This window comes from Plecotus auritus, assembly GCF_963455305.1.
Source record: "Plecotus auritus genome assembly, chromosome: 5".
Taxonomy (NCBI): domain Eukaryota; kingdom Metazoa; phylum Chordata; class Mammalia; order Chiroptera; family Vespertilionidae; genus Plecotus; species Plecotus auritus.
Genome location: NC_137776.1, coordinates 43,686,079 through 43,699,381, shown reverse-complemented (window position 1 = coordinate 43,699,381; position 13,303 = coordinate 43,686,079). Strand labels below are relative to the sequence as shown.

Sequence of the window (13,303 nt, the reverse complement as noted above, 5' to 3'; positions counted from 1 at the left end):
ACAAAGGATAAATATAGATTTTTAAAGTGTGTGTAATATAGGTAAAAAAAGCCAAAAACCATTATCAGACATGAGGGTGGAACAAATAGTAAAGCTTTTGTAGCTTATAGAAAATTAAATGCCTGAGCAGAATGATGGGGGTTCATAGTGAGAACTCCAAAACATTACTGAGAGGCTGTTAAATATGAAATTTGTATTATGAATCTACCAGATATGATTTCAGAATCCATTGGTAGACCATTCCTTCTGTTGTATGAATAGGATAGGAGGTTGATAGGATCACTGAAACAGCATGCAGAATTTTTTCATTTTCAAGAGGCTAGAACATGGAAACAATGTTCTAGGATTCATGTGTCCTAAGTAGAAATACAAGGATAAGAATTAAGAACCTAGTCTAAAGCTACCTATTATTAATGTTAAATATAAATTATGAAAATAGTATGATTATATCTTATGTTCATGTTTGTATATTTATATTATTAATAAATGGAGCAGAAGAAACATGGAAATTGGCCAATTGTTTATTGTCTCCACACCATAGCACCACAATTTTGTTATGGCACAAGAATTCCCCGAGTCTTGCATGTTAAAAACCAAACGAACAAAATCATCATCATCAACAAAAAAAAAAACCCACTTAGGTCTATGCAAAATGTATGCATTATAAATTAATGTAATTATAAAAGTTAATGTTGGAGTACAACACAATATTCTTGAAATGATTATTAATGCCCAGATGTCCTACACATTAACTGAATCCTGGACTTGATAGTGCCTATTCACTGGATAATGTAATATTGTCATGGAGCATTCCCTCAGGATATAGCAAAGCACAAATATGCAAAGGATAGGGAACATAGGCACTGGAAATACTATTAACACAATTTCCTCATTCACTTTTGAATTTTCTCGTACACTTCTAGGGTTCAAGTTCCTTTTATTACATTTCATTTCATGAGATTACTAAAAAGAAAAGTTACAACTAAATTATTTTAACTTTTAAGGGTAAAAATTTCAACAAATGTAAAGAAACCAAAGGATAACTACAGACAAAAGAGAATACCAAATATAGATAACAAACATGCCCATTATCAGACATGACTACATATTCCATCCTATAATCTCATAAATCAAAGCTTTTAACTGTCTGGATTCATATGTGACCGTATTCTTTCCAATATGCATTCTTTCTTCTTCCAGGGGTTGTTCAATAACAGCAGGCACGTTCCTGCCATAAACTTCACAGTGTTCTAGAAACTGGACACATTCTTGTATAACATTGTCACGAAGCATGATCGTGTGTTTTGACATGTTTTCTAATAAGGACAAGAAGCATCTTTTGGCATAGTACCAGGTATCAGTTCCCAGTTTTTTATTGTAAGGTTCCAAGCTTTTGATAACTCGAGAAATCCCAAAGTCATAATTTCCTTTGGCACAGTAAAGTGTCCCTATCACCAAATTCACAATGCAGAGATGGTAGGTTTTCTTATCTGGGTCATCATAGGAGAGCTGCTCTTCCTCCTTTTCAATCTTCCTCATCAACTCCTCAGCTTCTTCATTTTGACTTGTCATAATATACGAAACACAGAGGTTAGCCAATACAATAGCACTGACATTCAGGATATTGTCATAATGCTTCTTGACTATGGGCTCATAAAAACCAATGGCTTCTTTGTATTTGTTTTCCTGCATGAACAGGACATGAGCCACGTTCAGCTTCCATACATCATGGTCATTGCAGAATTCCACAGATTTGCGGAAGATCTTTTCTACCATTGAATAATTTTCAAGGTTCCAGTAGATTTTTGCCTGTGCCATCAATACGGGAATATACTTCTCCAGGATGTCATCATATTCATTCACTGCCTTTTTGACCCCTTCATCATCTCTATTGTGTCTTGCTTCCTGCACTTGTTTAGTGAGTCTCCGGAGCTGCTCAGTCAGCACCCCGGCTAGCCCATCAAGCTTAATGAAAGCCTCTTCAGGAGCTGTCTGGCAAGTAATCATGGCATCTAAGAAGTCATAGAGATAAGGTGTGAGGAACTTATAAGTCAAGTGGGCATTCTCTGCCAGGACATCTGCTGCTAGGTCAAAATACTCATATTTGCAGTAGAGCAGCAACAGGTTGCCAAAGGTCTCTGGGGGAAAGGGGTTCTGTTGGAGCAAAAACTGTAGCTTTTCAAACCCTTCTGTAGGCCTGGCATCCATATTCATCAGCGCCTGGTTGTGCAGGGTCACAGGGTCTAACTCTTCCTCTGCCCTTGGTGGCATGTCAGTGAGGGTTTCCTGGGCGGCATCATAGTTTTTCAGTTGGTATTCTATGGCTGCCTTAAGGTTGAAGGCTTCCACCAGTGCAGTCTGGTGAAGAACTAAAGTGTTGCCAACACTGCGAAAATCAATTCCCTCCGTGGTCATGCCCACACCTAGCTCTGGGTGCTGGCGGATGCCATGCTCAATAATGTCTGCAATATGCTTCAGAGCCGAGGCATATTGTCGGCTGCTGTAATAGGCCAAAGCCAGATTGTAGGAAAGGTCAGGCTGGTAGCCCGAGGCCTGCAGGGCTGTAAAGAACTTGGAACAGGCAGCTTGATACTGTCCCTCCTTGTAGAGCAAACAACCCAGGTTGACCTGGCCATCTGACTCGTTCTCAGCCCCACTGTCTTCACCCCCTTCCCCACTCAGTAGCTGCTCCACCAGGCTCCTGGCCCCCGGGAGATCGCCCTCGCTGTACTTGATAGCAGCTTGTAGACGGAGGACCCGGCTGTGGTAGGCGGGGTTGTCCAAGAGCAGGAAGGCGACCCGGGTGGCCTCGGGATAAAGGCAGGCCTTGTACAGGGCCTGGGCCTGGTACAGGCGGTACTGCTCCAGCTCCGGGTGCAGCTGGCTCAGCTGCTCATAGCAGTCGGCCGCCAAGGGGAACTCCTGCAGGCGGTAGTAGCAATAGCCCAGCAGCGACAGGCCGGCGCGGCTCCTCGGGCTCCGCTGCAGCTCCCTGCCCAGCAGCTGCACCGCCTCGGCGTAGCGGGAGTCCCGGATGAGCCGGTACACGGCCGCGGTGAACTCCCCGTCGGGGATAGGCGTACCGCCCAGCCCCGCCATAACCGCCAAATGCTTGTGCGTTCCAGTTACCAAGGCAACAAGCCAACCGGAAACGGAAAACTCCTTGCCCGGATATTACTTTGCAATAATAAAGGGATCACTGAAAAGAGTCTCTCGAGTACTGATTCAGTCCTCGAAGACGACTTGCGGAGGAAATGTATTGGGAAAAGAGAGGAATCCCCTCCTGGTAGTTTTGAGGCGGAAACTTTACTTCCCGGCATGCACCGGTCAAATGCACCCAGGCCCCTTGGGACTTGGCCGCTTTGCTTTCTGGGAGATGTAGTCTCTGCGGGAGGGAGCCACAGCCTGGCAGATGGGGTTTCACTGGCTTTCTGTTTCTATATAGATAAGGGTTGCTTCCTACTTGTTGTGTCATCTTGGTCTTTGGCGAGGGGGAGGAAGGTTTGTGGTCGTGTGTCCTATATACTACGTGCTGCATACATGTGTTGTTTCTTTTTTGTAAATTAATGGGATAGAAAAGGTGGAATATTTCCTTGGAATTCTTCTAGACTTCTGTTTTTAGCTGCCTTGAGGGCACACTTTGTAAGAACATAATATGCAGAGACCAAGAGTCCTTATTTTTTGCCATTTCCACAAGAAATGGTTTTGTGAATCTTATCAGGTATGAGAGTCTTTAAATTTTAGATCCAAGTATTTTATATATATATATATAAATTTAGATCCAAGTATTAAATTTTAGATCCACTTCCCATTTTAATAAACAAGTATTACTGAGCAGATGTTGGTGTTTAAACTTGGCTGTGTTTTCTGCCCTGGTCCTCCAAATTTTATTGAAATTAAGCAACAAATCTTCCTTGCTCTCCCTACATCTCCACTGATTTTCCATGATCTGTATTGACCTGTGTATACCCAAGAAAAACGGTGTTTGAATAAAAGCATCTTTGCTATATGTTTAAAGACTTCAGTGCCAGTCCTATATCTGCCTCCTCTATAGTTTTGCTGCCCTTACATATTTTCTATATATAGAATTTCAAAGCCAACAGCAACTGTATTATATGACTCTCTATTAGACCATTTACGTGTATTAATTCTAATCTTATTGTCCACCCTGTAGTCTATATATTACAGATGAAGAATCTGTCTACTGGAAATATTCAAGTGACTTTCCCAAGACCACACAGTTAGATAGTTAGTAGCTGTGCCATGATGTTCGAACAGCTATTTTCAGTAGGAAATAGTGACTGGTGAATAATCTGTTCCATATACCTCATATAGATGAGTTTTTAAGGGCTCATTGTTTGGTGCCAAGTTGTATGACAGTGGATTAGTATCTTTTTTTCTCCATTAAAAAAAAGCAACCAAGTTTGTTTGGGTAATAGAAATGTGAGCTTCCAGGGCTGAACTGTAGCTGTGAGCAGATGTTAAGAAATAATGTGGGGGTGGTGTGACTCCTAGTCACTTGGAATAGCTAGGATGGGACTTTTATAGACTGTGATTGCTCCTATAATAAAGCAACTGATTTTATGTACTAATTCAGTCTTTTCCTTTGCTCATAAACTGGCAGAGCTGTGTTCTTATGGGTGGAATTGGACAAGGAAGCTTCCACTGTATGAATAACCAAGAAAGGGACAAACTACACCCATTTCAGTAGGGTTGAGTAGGGCTCTGGGCCACCTATAGAAAGCAGTTGATGAAAATCACCATAACCTTACTCTGAGGTTTCTTTCAACCCAGTCTCTGTGTGCACCATTTAAGGGCCTTCAAACCAGGGAGGTTACATGGGTTGAGGGATGCTGGCTAGTGCTCCTTAATATCTGAGGGTGAGTGGAGGAGGATCTACACCTCTACAGCTGCCTAACTACACTTGTCCCTTGGAAACTCAGGCTCAGTATTTTAAAATCCTTATGTCTGAACTGTTACTTTGGGTAAGTTGCTATTAAATCAAGGTAAGATGATAGAACATGGAAATAGGAAATTGTGTTATATATCTTCAGTTTCTCTCTCTGTTTCTCAGAATTGCACCATGAAAGCATTCACCTTTAAATGGCTTCTTGGAAACATAAGAAAGATAAAAGGACTATCTGCTCTCTGATCCCTACAGGTATCAGTTGAGGTTCCCCTCTTTGTGTTGGTAACTATCTGAGTGTGGCAGCGGAAGGGGGTAGGAGGGAGGCTGTTCTGTGTCTTCCCCCTTATTTCATGTGCTGGCTTGACAAAAGCAGGACTTTCAGCTTAGACAGATGGAGGGAAGGTTCATTTTCAAAATGAAATGAGTGCCCAAATCACACTGTGAAATTGGCATGACCATCACTGCTGCTGTGATAGACTTTTATTTTGCCTCCTATAGGCAGTTGGGAAATAGATTTGGGTTTGTTTGTGTGTGTGTGTGTGTGTGTGTGTGTGTGTGTGTGTGTGTGTGTGTGTGCAGGGGGAGAGATGGTGAAAGAAGACCCTTTAATTAATGATAGAAATTCTGGAAAGCAATAGATGACATAAAATGTCATAAGGATCAGTGTGTTTCCAACAGATCTTGAAAATCTGGAGCATATATCAAGAAAGTAACTGTATCGTGCCATTCCTAGCAATAAGAAAGAATTTAGTGGTTGCAATAAAATGATTTAGTGCCTCATTGAAAGGAATTACTTTGGGAAAATGGCGTTGGATTTTGCTGCATAAGGAGAGGCATGTTTACCACATAGAATTCCATTCAGGCAAAATGTATAGAAGCCAAAAGCATTTAGACCAAGCATGTTTGCTTCTTAACATGCTTATGTTTCTGCTTGCCAAAGTGTGAAATGATCAAATTCTATTTGTGTTATTAATCTATGTCATTTTCTTTTAAAACTAGTTGGAAGCCCTAACCGGTTTGGCTCAGTGGATAGAGCGTCGGCCTGCGGACTGAAGGGTCCCAGGTTCGATTCCGGTCAAGGGCATGTACCTGGGTTGCGAGCACATCCTCAGTAGGGGGCGTGCAGGAGGCAGCTGATCGATGTCTCTCTCTCATCGATGTTTCTAACTCTCTATCCCTCTCTCTTCCTCTCTGTAAAAAATCAATAAAATATATATATATAAAAATAAAACTAGTTGGAAGGTATGTTTTCTTATTAATTCTGTAAGTATCCTATTGGTAAACACTGGTAATTTATGAACATCTCCACAACCATAGCTTTGGCCAGACATCTTCCTTAATAAAGGAAGACCTTCTACAGAACCATTTTCCAGTTGTTATGTCTTTCCCCCTTTAGTTCCAGGCCATTTTCTACAATATGGTCAGTTTTGGGGGGCTCAGTTATCTTGTTTCCTCCCTCCCCCATCTTTCACCATAACAGAGAAGAAAATAATAAATTAGTGCCAAGTTGGTAATGTAGCTGACTGACTTTTAGGAGTATCTGTTTAATCTTTTAAGACTTTTGGAAAGATTGTATTCCAAATCAATGCTTAGGAACATTTATACTCAGATGGTGAGACATTTAACCTCATTATGAACTCTTCTTTCCTGGTAATTCCAGTTTTATTAATTTTTTAAATTTGATTTTCTTCTTGAATATGGCTTTTTTTTATCAAGTAGTTTATTTGGGGGCTTACAGTGTTATGAGCTAAATGAATTTATCAGAGATCATAGCAGCAAATGATTTATAAAAGGAATTAGAGAAGGCACAACTGTGGATACTGGCATTTAAATAATCAACCACCTACCCAAACAAAGAACTACTCTAGTCCCTGTGTTTATAAAGGGTACTTTTTGTACCAAGACCAGGTCCTGCTTTGCCTAACTTCCCTCATAATCTTTACAGCTCTTCTGTGAATTTGGTGATTCTTATTGTTGGCCACACTTGAAAAGCATGGATTAAGATGCTAGTGGTTGCTGCAGCCAGCACGGGAGGACTGGTGATTGCTTAAGCTGGCCAGTAGGGGCCACACTATACCTCTTTCCTCTCCCCACCCTCCACCACCCCCCACCCCCCACCCCCTGGGTACCTCCTCTTCAGTCATTTGAATTGGCTTTGGGTCATTTGCTGCAGTTTGTTCTAATAGAACAGGCATGACGCTGTAAGAATTTTAAAGTTTAAGCACCGAAGCCATTGTGTAATTGTATGGCATCAAGTGTGGCTGACGGCCCTGAATTGATGCAATCTCCCTGCGTAATTGGCCCATGCAAATTGGAGCAATCTGTGAGGACACTGGAACCTGCATTTGGTTCTTCTCCCTCTAGGAAAACTTCAATAATTCGAATTATTTTGTCATCTTTAAAATGTTCCAAGGAGACGTCTGTTCCAGCATCCTTCTCACACAGGCAAACATCACAGATCCAGGCAAGGTTAATGGGCTAAAAGTGATCACCAAAATTTCAATTGTTGGTATTCAGATGCATGCTTGCCTCTTTCAGTCCTTATATCCCCCCCTATGAAGAGAAAGAGTATTCCAAAGCTTTAGTTAAACCTTAAGCATTTTATTAAAAACAAAGATATTTAGGTCTCTTAAAGCAGCAGAATATTTCAAAATCATGGATTAGTTGCTTGTGAAATGGTCAAGCAATCTATAATGTTGTATTCTTACAATGAAACATCAGCCTGGGAAATCTACACAAAGGGAGTGACTTCAGACAACTCAATTGAAAACATATTTCCCTCCTTTTGTGTAAAGCAATAATTAGGAAGCAAATCAGTAGGAGATCCTTTTTAGATTATTGTACATAAAAATAAAATGGCAAAAGCAATTTTTCCCTAAGGGAATGAGGCCCAACAAAACTTAGTCTACTATTTCTACGCCACCATGCCCTTCCTTCCTTCCTTCCCTCCTCCCTCCCTCCATCCCTTCCTCCCTCCCCCCTCCCGCCCTTTCTTTCTTTCTATTTTCTTTCTCTTTTTCTTTTTTTAAAAATTCATCTCAGTATGATTTAATCTAAATCTGAAGAAAAAAATGATATTGTAACAGACATATATGCACACAGAAAATAAACACAAAGATAAATGATGGCCTCAAATAACATTTTTTTTCACAGCAAATACTTAATTTACTTAATAAAACAAACATTTCTGTAGGAATGTATACATTCGACAACATTGTTATAGATTTAATACACAGATAAACATCTTTAGCACTGTTGAGAAATGTACCAAATATGCAACAACATTCAAGATTAAAATTAGAAAAGACGTACAACCCCACATTACTAGCTGAGGTAAAGGTAAACAATATAAGGAGGACATCAGTCATTACTAAATCCAGGTGCTCATCATGAAATTCTCCAGACACACTGCATTTTATTTCTGCCAGCTATGTGTTTTATTCTATTATTGCTCACTTATGAAACTTAGGAAATTTTGGCCTTCTTGTAGCCAGACTCAACCTTTAAATTTCCTGGTACATTTGAGTTTTGGGAGTTCCTTACAGCGCATGGCAGAACAACAGGTAATGGAACTTCACTACAGTGGCTCTGCCAGAGTTCTTAGGTTCCCAAATCAGATTTTCTTCTGTTGCTTTAATGAATCATTTGTTTTATTTTTTTCCTTTTTTCCAATTAAAACACTTTTCTTTATATTTAAATCTGTTTAGATTTCAGTCCCACTTGAAGGGAACTACTACTGAAGATAAAACTGTTACCTTATGTTTCTGCTATTCAAGAAGAGTCAGCAGGATAAATTGATTTTAAAATAATTGTACTGCAAAGTAAATTAAGCAGACTCTGTTTAATGACCTAAGGCAAGTGGAAAAAGTATGAAAAAATTTGATACATGAAAACAGCAACTGAATTACTTACCAATAATATTGTTATTACACTAACAAAAATTTAAAGGTTATTTCTTTTTTAAATTTATCTTTATTGTTGAAAGTATTACAGATGTCCCTTCCCCCCCCCCCCACTGACCCCCTTCCACCCTCCTCCACGCCGGCCCCCCCCCCCCCACCTCAGGCCTTCACCACATGATTGTGTGGTTATTTCTAACCTAACATATATGTAAATATAAAATACTTGGAAATGGATAGACATCTCAGATTTTATTTTTTAATTTTATTTTATTTAAATTTTATTTTATTGACATCTCAGATTTTAGAAACAGAAAACACACATGCAATTTTAACTTCTTTTGACTCACTTTATAGATTTACTTTTAAATTAAATTGCCTACCATTTATGGGATATCTATGATATGAAATCATCTAAAACTGTCCTTTATGCGATAAAAGGATATATTTTTTAAAAATTGTACTGATGATAATCTTTCATGATCACTAGAGGCAGGCTCAGACATATCTGTAGTGAGGTTATTTTTAAATCTATCCCATATATGTAACTTTTTATTTTGTCTTTAATGAGATGACCTTTTTAGGTTTATTCCTATTTTATTCGAGAACAGAAAACAAGACAGCTATCTGAAGACATTTTTTGAAAGTTAAATACGGCTGGTCCTTTGGTGTGGAATAAGTCAGTGCTCTTATTTTACCAAGAGAAAACCTGAGGCCTGGAGCGTCCAAGATAACAGGTCCAGCCCGTAGCCAAGGCGGGATGGAGCTCTGGTCCTGCTGTGCACGGATGGCGCCCTTTACAGTTTGCCAAGCTGACCCTACTGGCCAGGCTTGCCAGCTACAGAGTAGGTTGTGCATGTGTTATCTACACACCGACTAATAAGAGAATAAAGAGCATCTCTAAACAAATGCATCTTGTGGAGAAAGTAGGATGAAGTAATTTCAAACATGAATGCAAGCGACTCGAAGAAGCAAACATAATCTGGTCAATTGGAGGTTTTGTAAGAAGGCTCACATTTTAAATGCCTTCCTCCAATAGGAAATAAACATAATAATAAGGATTGGGGAATTTCGCTTTCTCTCTTTTGGAAAAGCAGAATATATGGATAACTACACATACCTCACATTCTTGGAAAATTATACATTATTTAGAAAAGGGATTTAAAAACCTTAAACTCCCAAGAGTTCAACCTCTAACCCCCTGGGTTGTTGCTACCGTCCTTTCCCACTGCCTGGGTCGAGGAGGAACAGGCCAAGGCATTAGTCAGCAGTTTCTGAATTCTGACCCACAATAGGAAAGATACTTCCAGACAGGAAAAATAGATGGAGGCAATTACAAACAGCTGCTTGATTGATGGTTGACATTGTCAGGGCTGCACTGTATGGCAGATTGCAATGATGTTGAACTCCCCTTGCTACCAGTGGACGTTGCTATTGGCAACCGTGCAGTGAAGCCAATAAAAAGGCAAGGAAATGAAGGGAAAACTCAACCTTAGTGGAAGCCGGAGGGTCTGTGCTATAAATTATGTTCCCCTTAGCAATATGCAGCATCAGTGTTCAGGATCGCTATAGTGCTTGTAGCTGCCTGCAGTCTCCACGGGCCCTGGGTCTAGTTTTATCACCAGGCACATGCTTTAAAATGTTGCTGTAGATAGACTGGCATCCGTCTGTCTGGGCTATTTATATTGTTGGGGAGGATAACAGATGTGGGTTCGTCTCTGCCTCACCCGGTCTGCTTTTCAATTCCCGCTTGTGATATAAACCTGATCTGGCACAATAGCCAGCAACACCTGCAGTGCTTCTGAGCTGCAGACGCCCAGGGTCTGTCCCTAACTCCACCCACCCCTTTGTTCCTCACCTGAGGAGAGACAGCCCAGCAGAAGCTATTTCCTTTATAGCAGAGTGATTCCGAAAACTGGCTTAATAAAATCCATAAATCTGAACAGTCTCCTCTTACCTGCTCTGTGGAGGCAATTTTTCCTGCACTCATTTTCTCCTCTAGTCCCTCTAGTCTTCCCTGCAGAGGCAGCTGTAAAGGGCAGCTAGGAACATTATATTTTAGGACTCCCACTCCTTCCTTCTCTCTTTGTCACACCCCTCCCTGCTCAAGTATCTCTCTTTTCTAAGCAATTGATGACAGGATTGTGCACGCCCATGTGATTTGGTTACAAGTGCATTTGTCTGTGTGGATTGACTTTCACCTTCCCTTTGGCAGTTTTCCGACCACCTGCCTCAGTGGCTTCTGCTCCTCCTTGCCCCCTTTCCTCCTCCTCTTCCTCTTCCTCTTTCTTTTACCCCTCTTTGCCTGGTTTATAATTTTACTTTGTTTCTTGCCACCTGGCATCTTACTTCTTCCCTATGTGTATCTGCTCTTCCCTCACTTCCACTTTGGTTCCTTAATTTACCCATTTTTTTTTTTAAACACATGTCCTGAATGCCTGCTCCATGCCAGGAAAACGATGTTCTTTGTGGACCTCAGCCCCTATTTCCTTAGTATTTGAGTAATGAAGTTAATAACTGATACTGGCCAGGGGCAATAAGAACAAAATATGGTTTACAAATTTTAGATTTTTCAGAGCTGGAATGAATTTCAAGGTTCATCTGGTCCAGGGATTTTCAAACTCCTCAGAGCCCCTTTATGGAGCACCATGTATGTAATCAAAGACATGCGGGTGTGCAGGGGCTCTGGATCCCCCAACCGGCTTCCAGTGGAGGACTTACGGAGGATGTTTTATATCTTGGAGATTCCTTGTGAGATTTATTTGAACAAAGAGTTACAAGGTTAAAGCGTGTTTGAAAACCATTTCCTAGTGTAGTCTCATTTGACAAATGAGGAAACAGACTGACTGAGAGGAGTTAGGTGAAGTGTCCGAAGTCATCCAGTCACTATGCCAAAGCTAGCTTCTCACTTCCCATTCTTTGGATAAGGCATAGCATGACCTCAATCTCAGGTAAAATGGGAAGCAAAGTGGCTTTCTAGTCATTGCATTTATTTCATATAGTTTATTCTTACCCATTATAAACCTGGCTTTCAATAGAATATGTGGTCTCTGCCTAGACCATTATTTGTTAACCTGCCAGCCATTATTTCTAACACTTAAGGAAAAATCCAAAATTGGAGACTCCTGCATTTGCCTGTAGGTTGGTACTGATAGTGACTTTCAGTTTTATACAAACACCATCACTAGGAGAACTCAAGGTAGTCAATGATCATTCTCCATGGTGCTGCTGTGTCCTGTTGAAATGTCTGGCTGTTGGAAATAGTTTCTAAATGTTCATATGCCACTTGCGGTAAATCCAATTATAGATTTTCTTTCACCCTTACTTTAATTAAAGCCTATTAATCTATTCCTTCTGGGAGTAGAGTTGGTCTACAATGAAGATTGAATTAAAAAACTGAAAAAGGGGACCACCATCCCAATGCAGTGTTATGAATCTTGTATAAACCCCAATCAGACAAACACATTTGATGTATTTCTACTACAGATTTTTTTTTTAGGGTAAATGTGGGGATAGTTGGTGTTTGTAAGAATAATATAGTTTATCTTTTACAAGTATCTTGGCTCTGAGCCATCATTAAGAAGCTTTAGGATAAAAATAAAATACCTCTACAGAATACAAATCAGGGTTCTTAGGACAGCCTGGCACTGAAGGGCACTGGGGAGAGGATGCAAGGGCAGGCATTGTTGCCTTGTAGCAAATAAAAGAGCCATATACGAAATGAAGCAGCTCTAGTGACGCCTGTACTGTTCCGTGTTCCCTTGGGTCAGAATGGGCAGGGCCGCACGGATCCACAGCTGTCCCCTGCCCAGCGCCTGTCTCAGTCTCAGCCCCAGCCCATGTCTGTTCATCATGGAAAGATGAGGGTCCTGGGGTGTGCTCCCTGCCCCACCTCCTCCTCTGTCCTTCCTGCCACGCCCTTCCCTGGTGGCCACACTTCAAGGTGAAACCCCAGGCATGCTTCCCAGCTCATCCTCCAGACTTTCTGTCTGTCTGAGCTTAAAGGAACAATAGGGTGAAGAGGCTGGACCAAAGCTGGCCCTTCAGGATGCAGTCATTTTGCAGCAGCAGCTGACCCCGAGGGTTAGTTACTGTTTGCCCCGGCCACCACGAGGCCCGCAGAGCAGGGGGAGGCAGCTGAGACCAGCAGCCTTTTCTGGTGCAGCTCTTCCCACTTACTTCTGTTCTCAGACACCGAATCCAGCATCGGCTTCAGTTTCACATTGACCTTCACCAAGGCCTAAAACAAAACAATCAGAAGGTGTGGGAGAGAGGAACTGGAGTCACTGACATGATTTTCCAGCTTTCACGGTGAGAATGGAAACGGGCTGTGAGGAATGAAAGTGATGATTATTTGGTAACCACGAGCTATTTACAAGAAGTACACATGCATTGAGTGCCACTGTTTTATACTAATAGAGCCGATGCAGAAAATGAAAAAATAAGACAGGTGGCTGTGTACTACTCCCGGGTGCCAGCCAATTAGATTATGATC

General features: G+C 41.1%; 2 protein-coding genes across 3 annotated transcripts in view; both read right to left on the bottom strand.

Annotated features, from left to right (window-relative positions):
• Nucleotides 1–506: 506 nt before the first annotated feature.
• Nucleotides 507–3,123, bottom strand: LOC308248509 (intraflagellar transport protein 70B-like). Its single transcript, XM_080668622.1, has one exon. It carries the CDS (start codon nt 3,097–3,099, stop codon nt 1,102–1,104), a length of 1,998 nt encoding a protein of 665 aa, XP_080524748.1. The 5' UTR covers nt 3,100–3,123; the 3' UTR covers nt 507–1,101.
• A 5,879-nt stretch (nt 3,124–9,002) lies between these two features.
• The window catches only part of PDE11A (phosphodiesterase 11A), a 306,712-nt gene continuing 302,411 nt past the window's right edge, over nt 9,003–13,303 (bottom strand). For both annotated transcript variants that reach the window (XM_080670943.1, XM_080670944.1), the window contains one exon: nt 9,003–13,048. In XM_080670943.1, the coding sequence (XP_080527069.1) occupies nt 12,893–13,048 (156 nt within the window). In that variant the 3' untranslated portion in view covers nt 9,003–12,892. The remainder of the gene's footprint in view (nt 13,049–13,303) is intronic.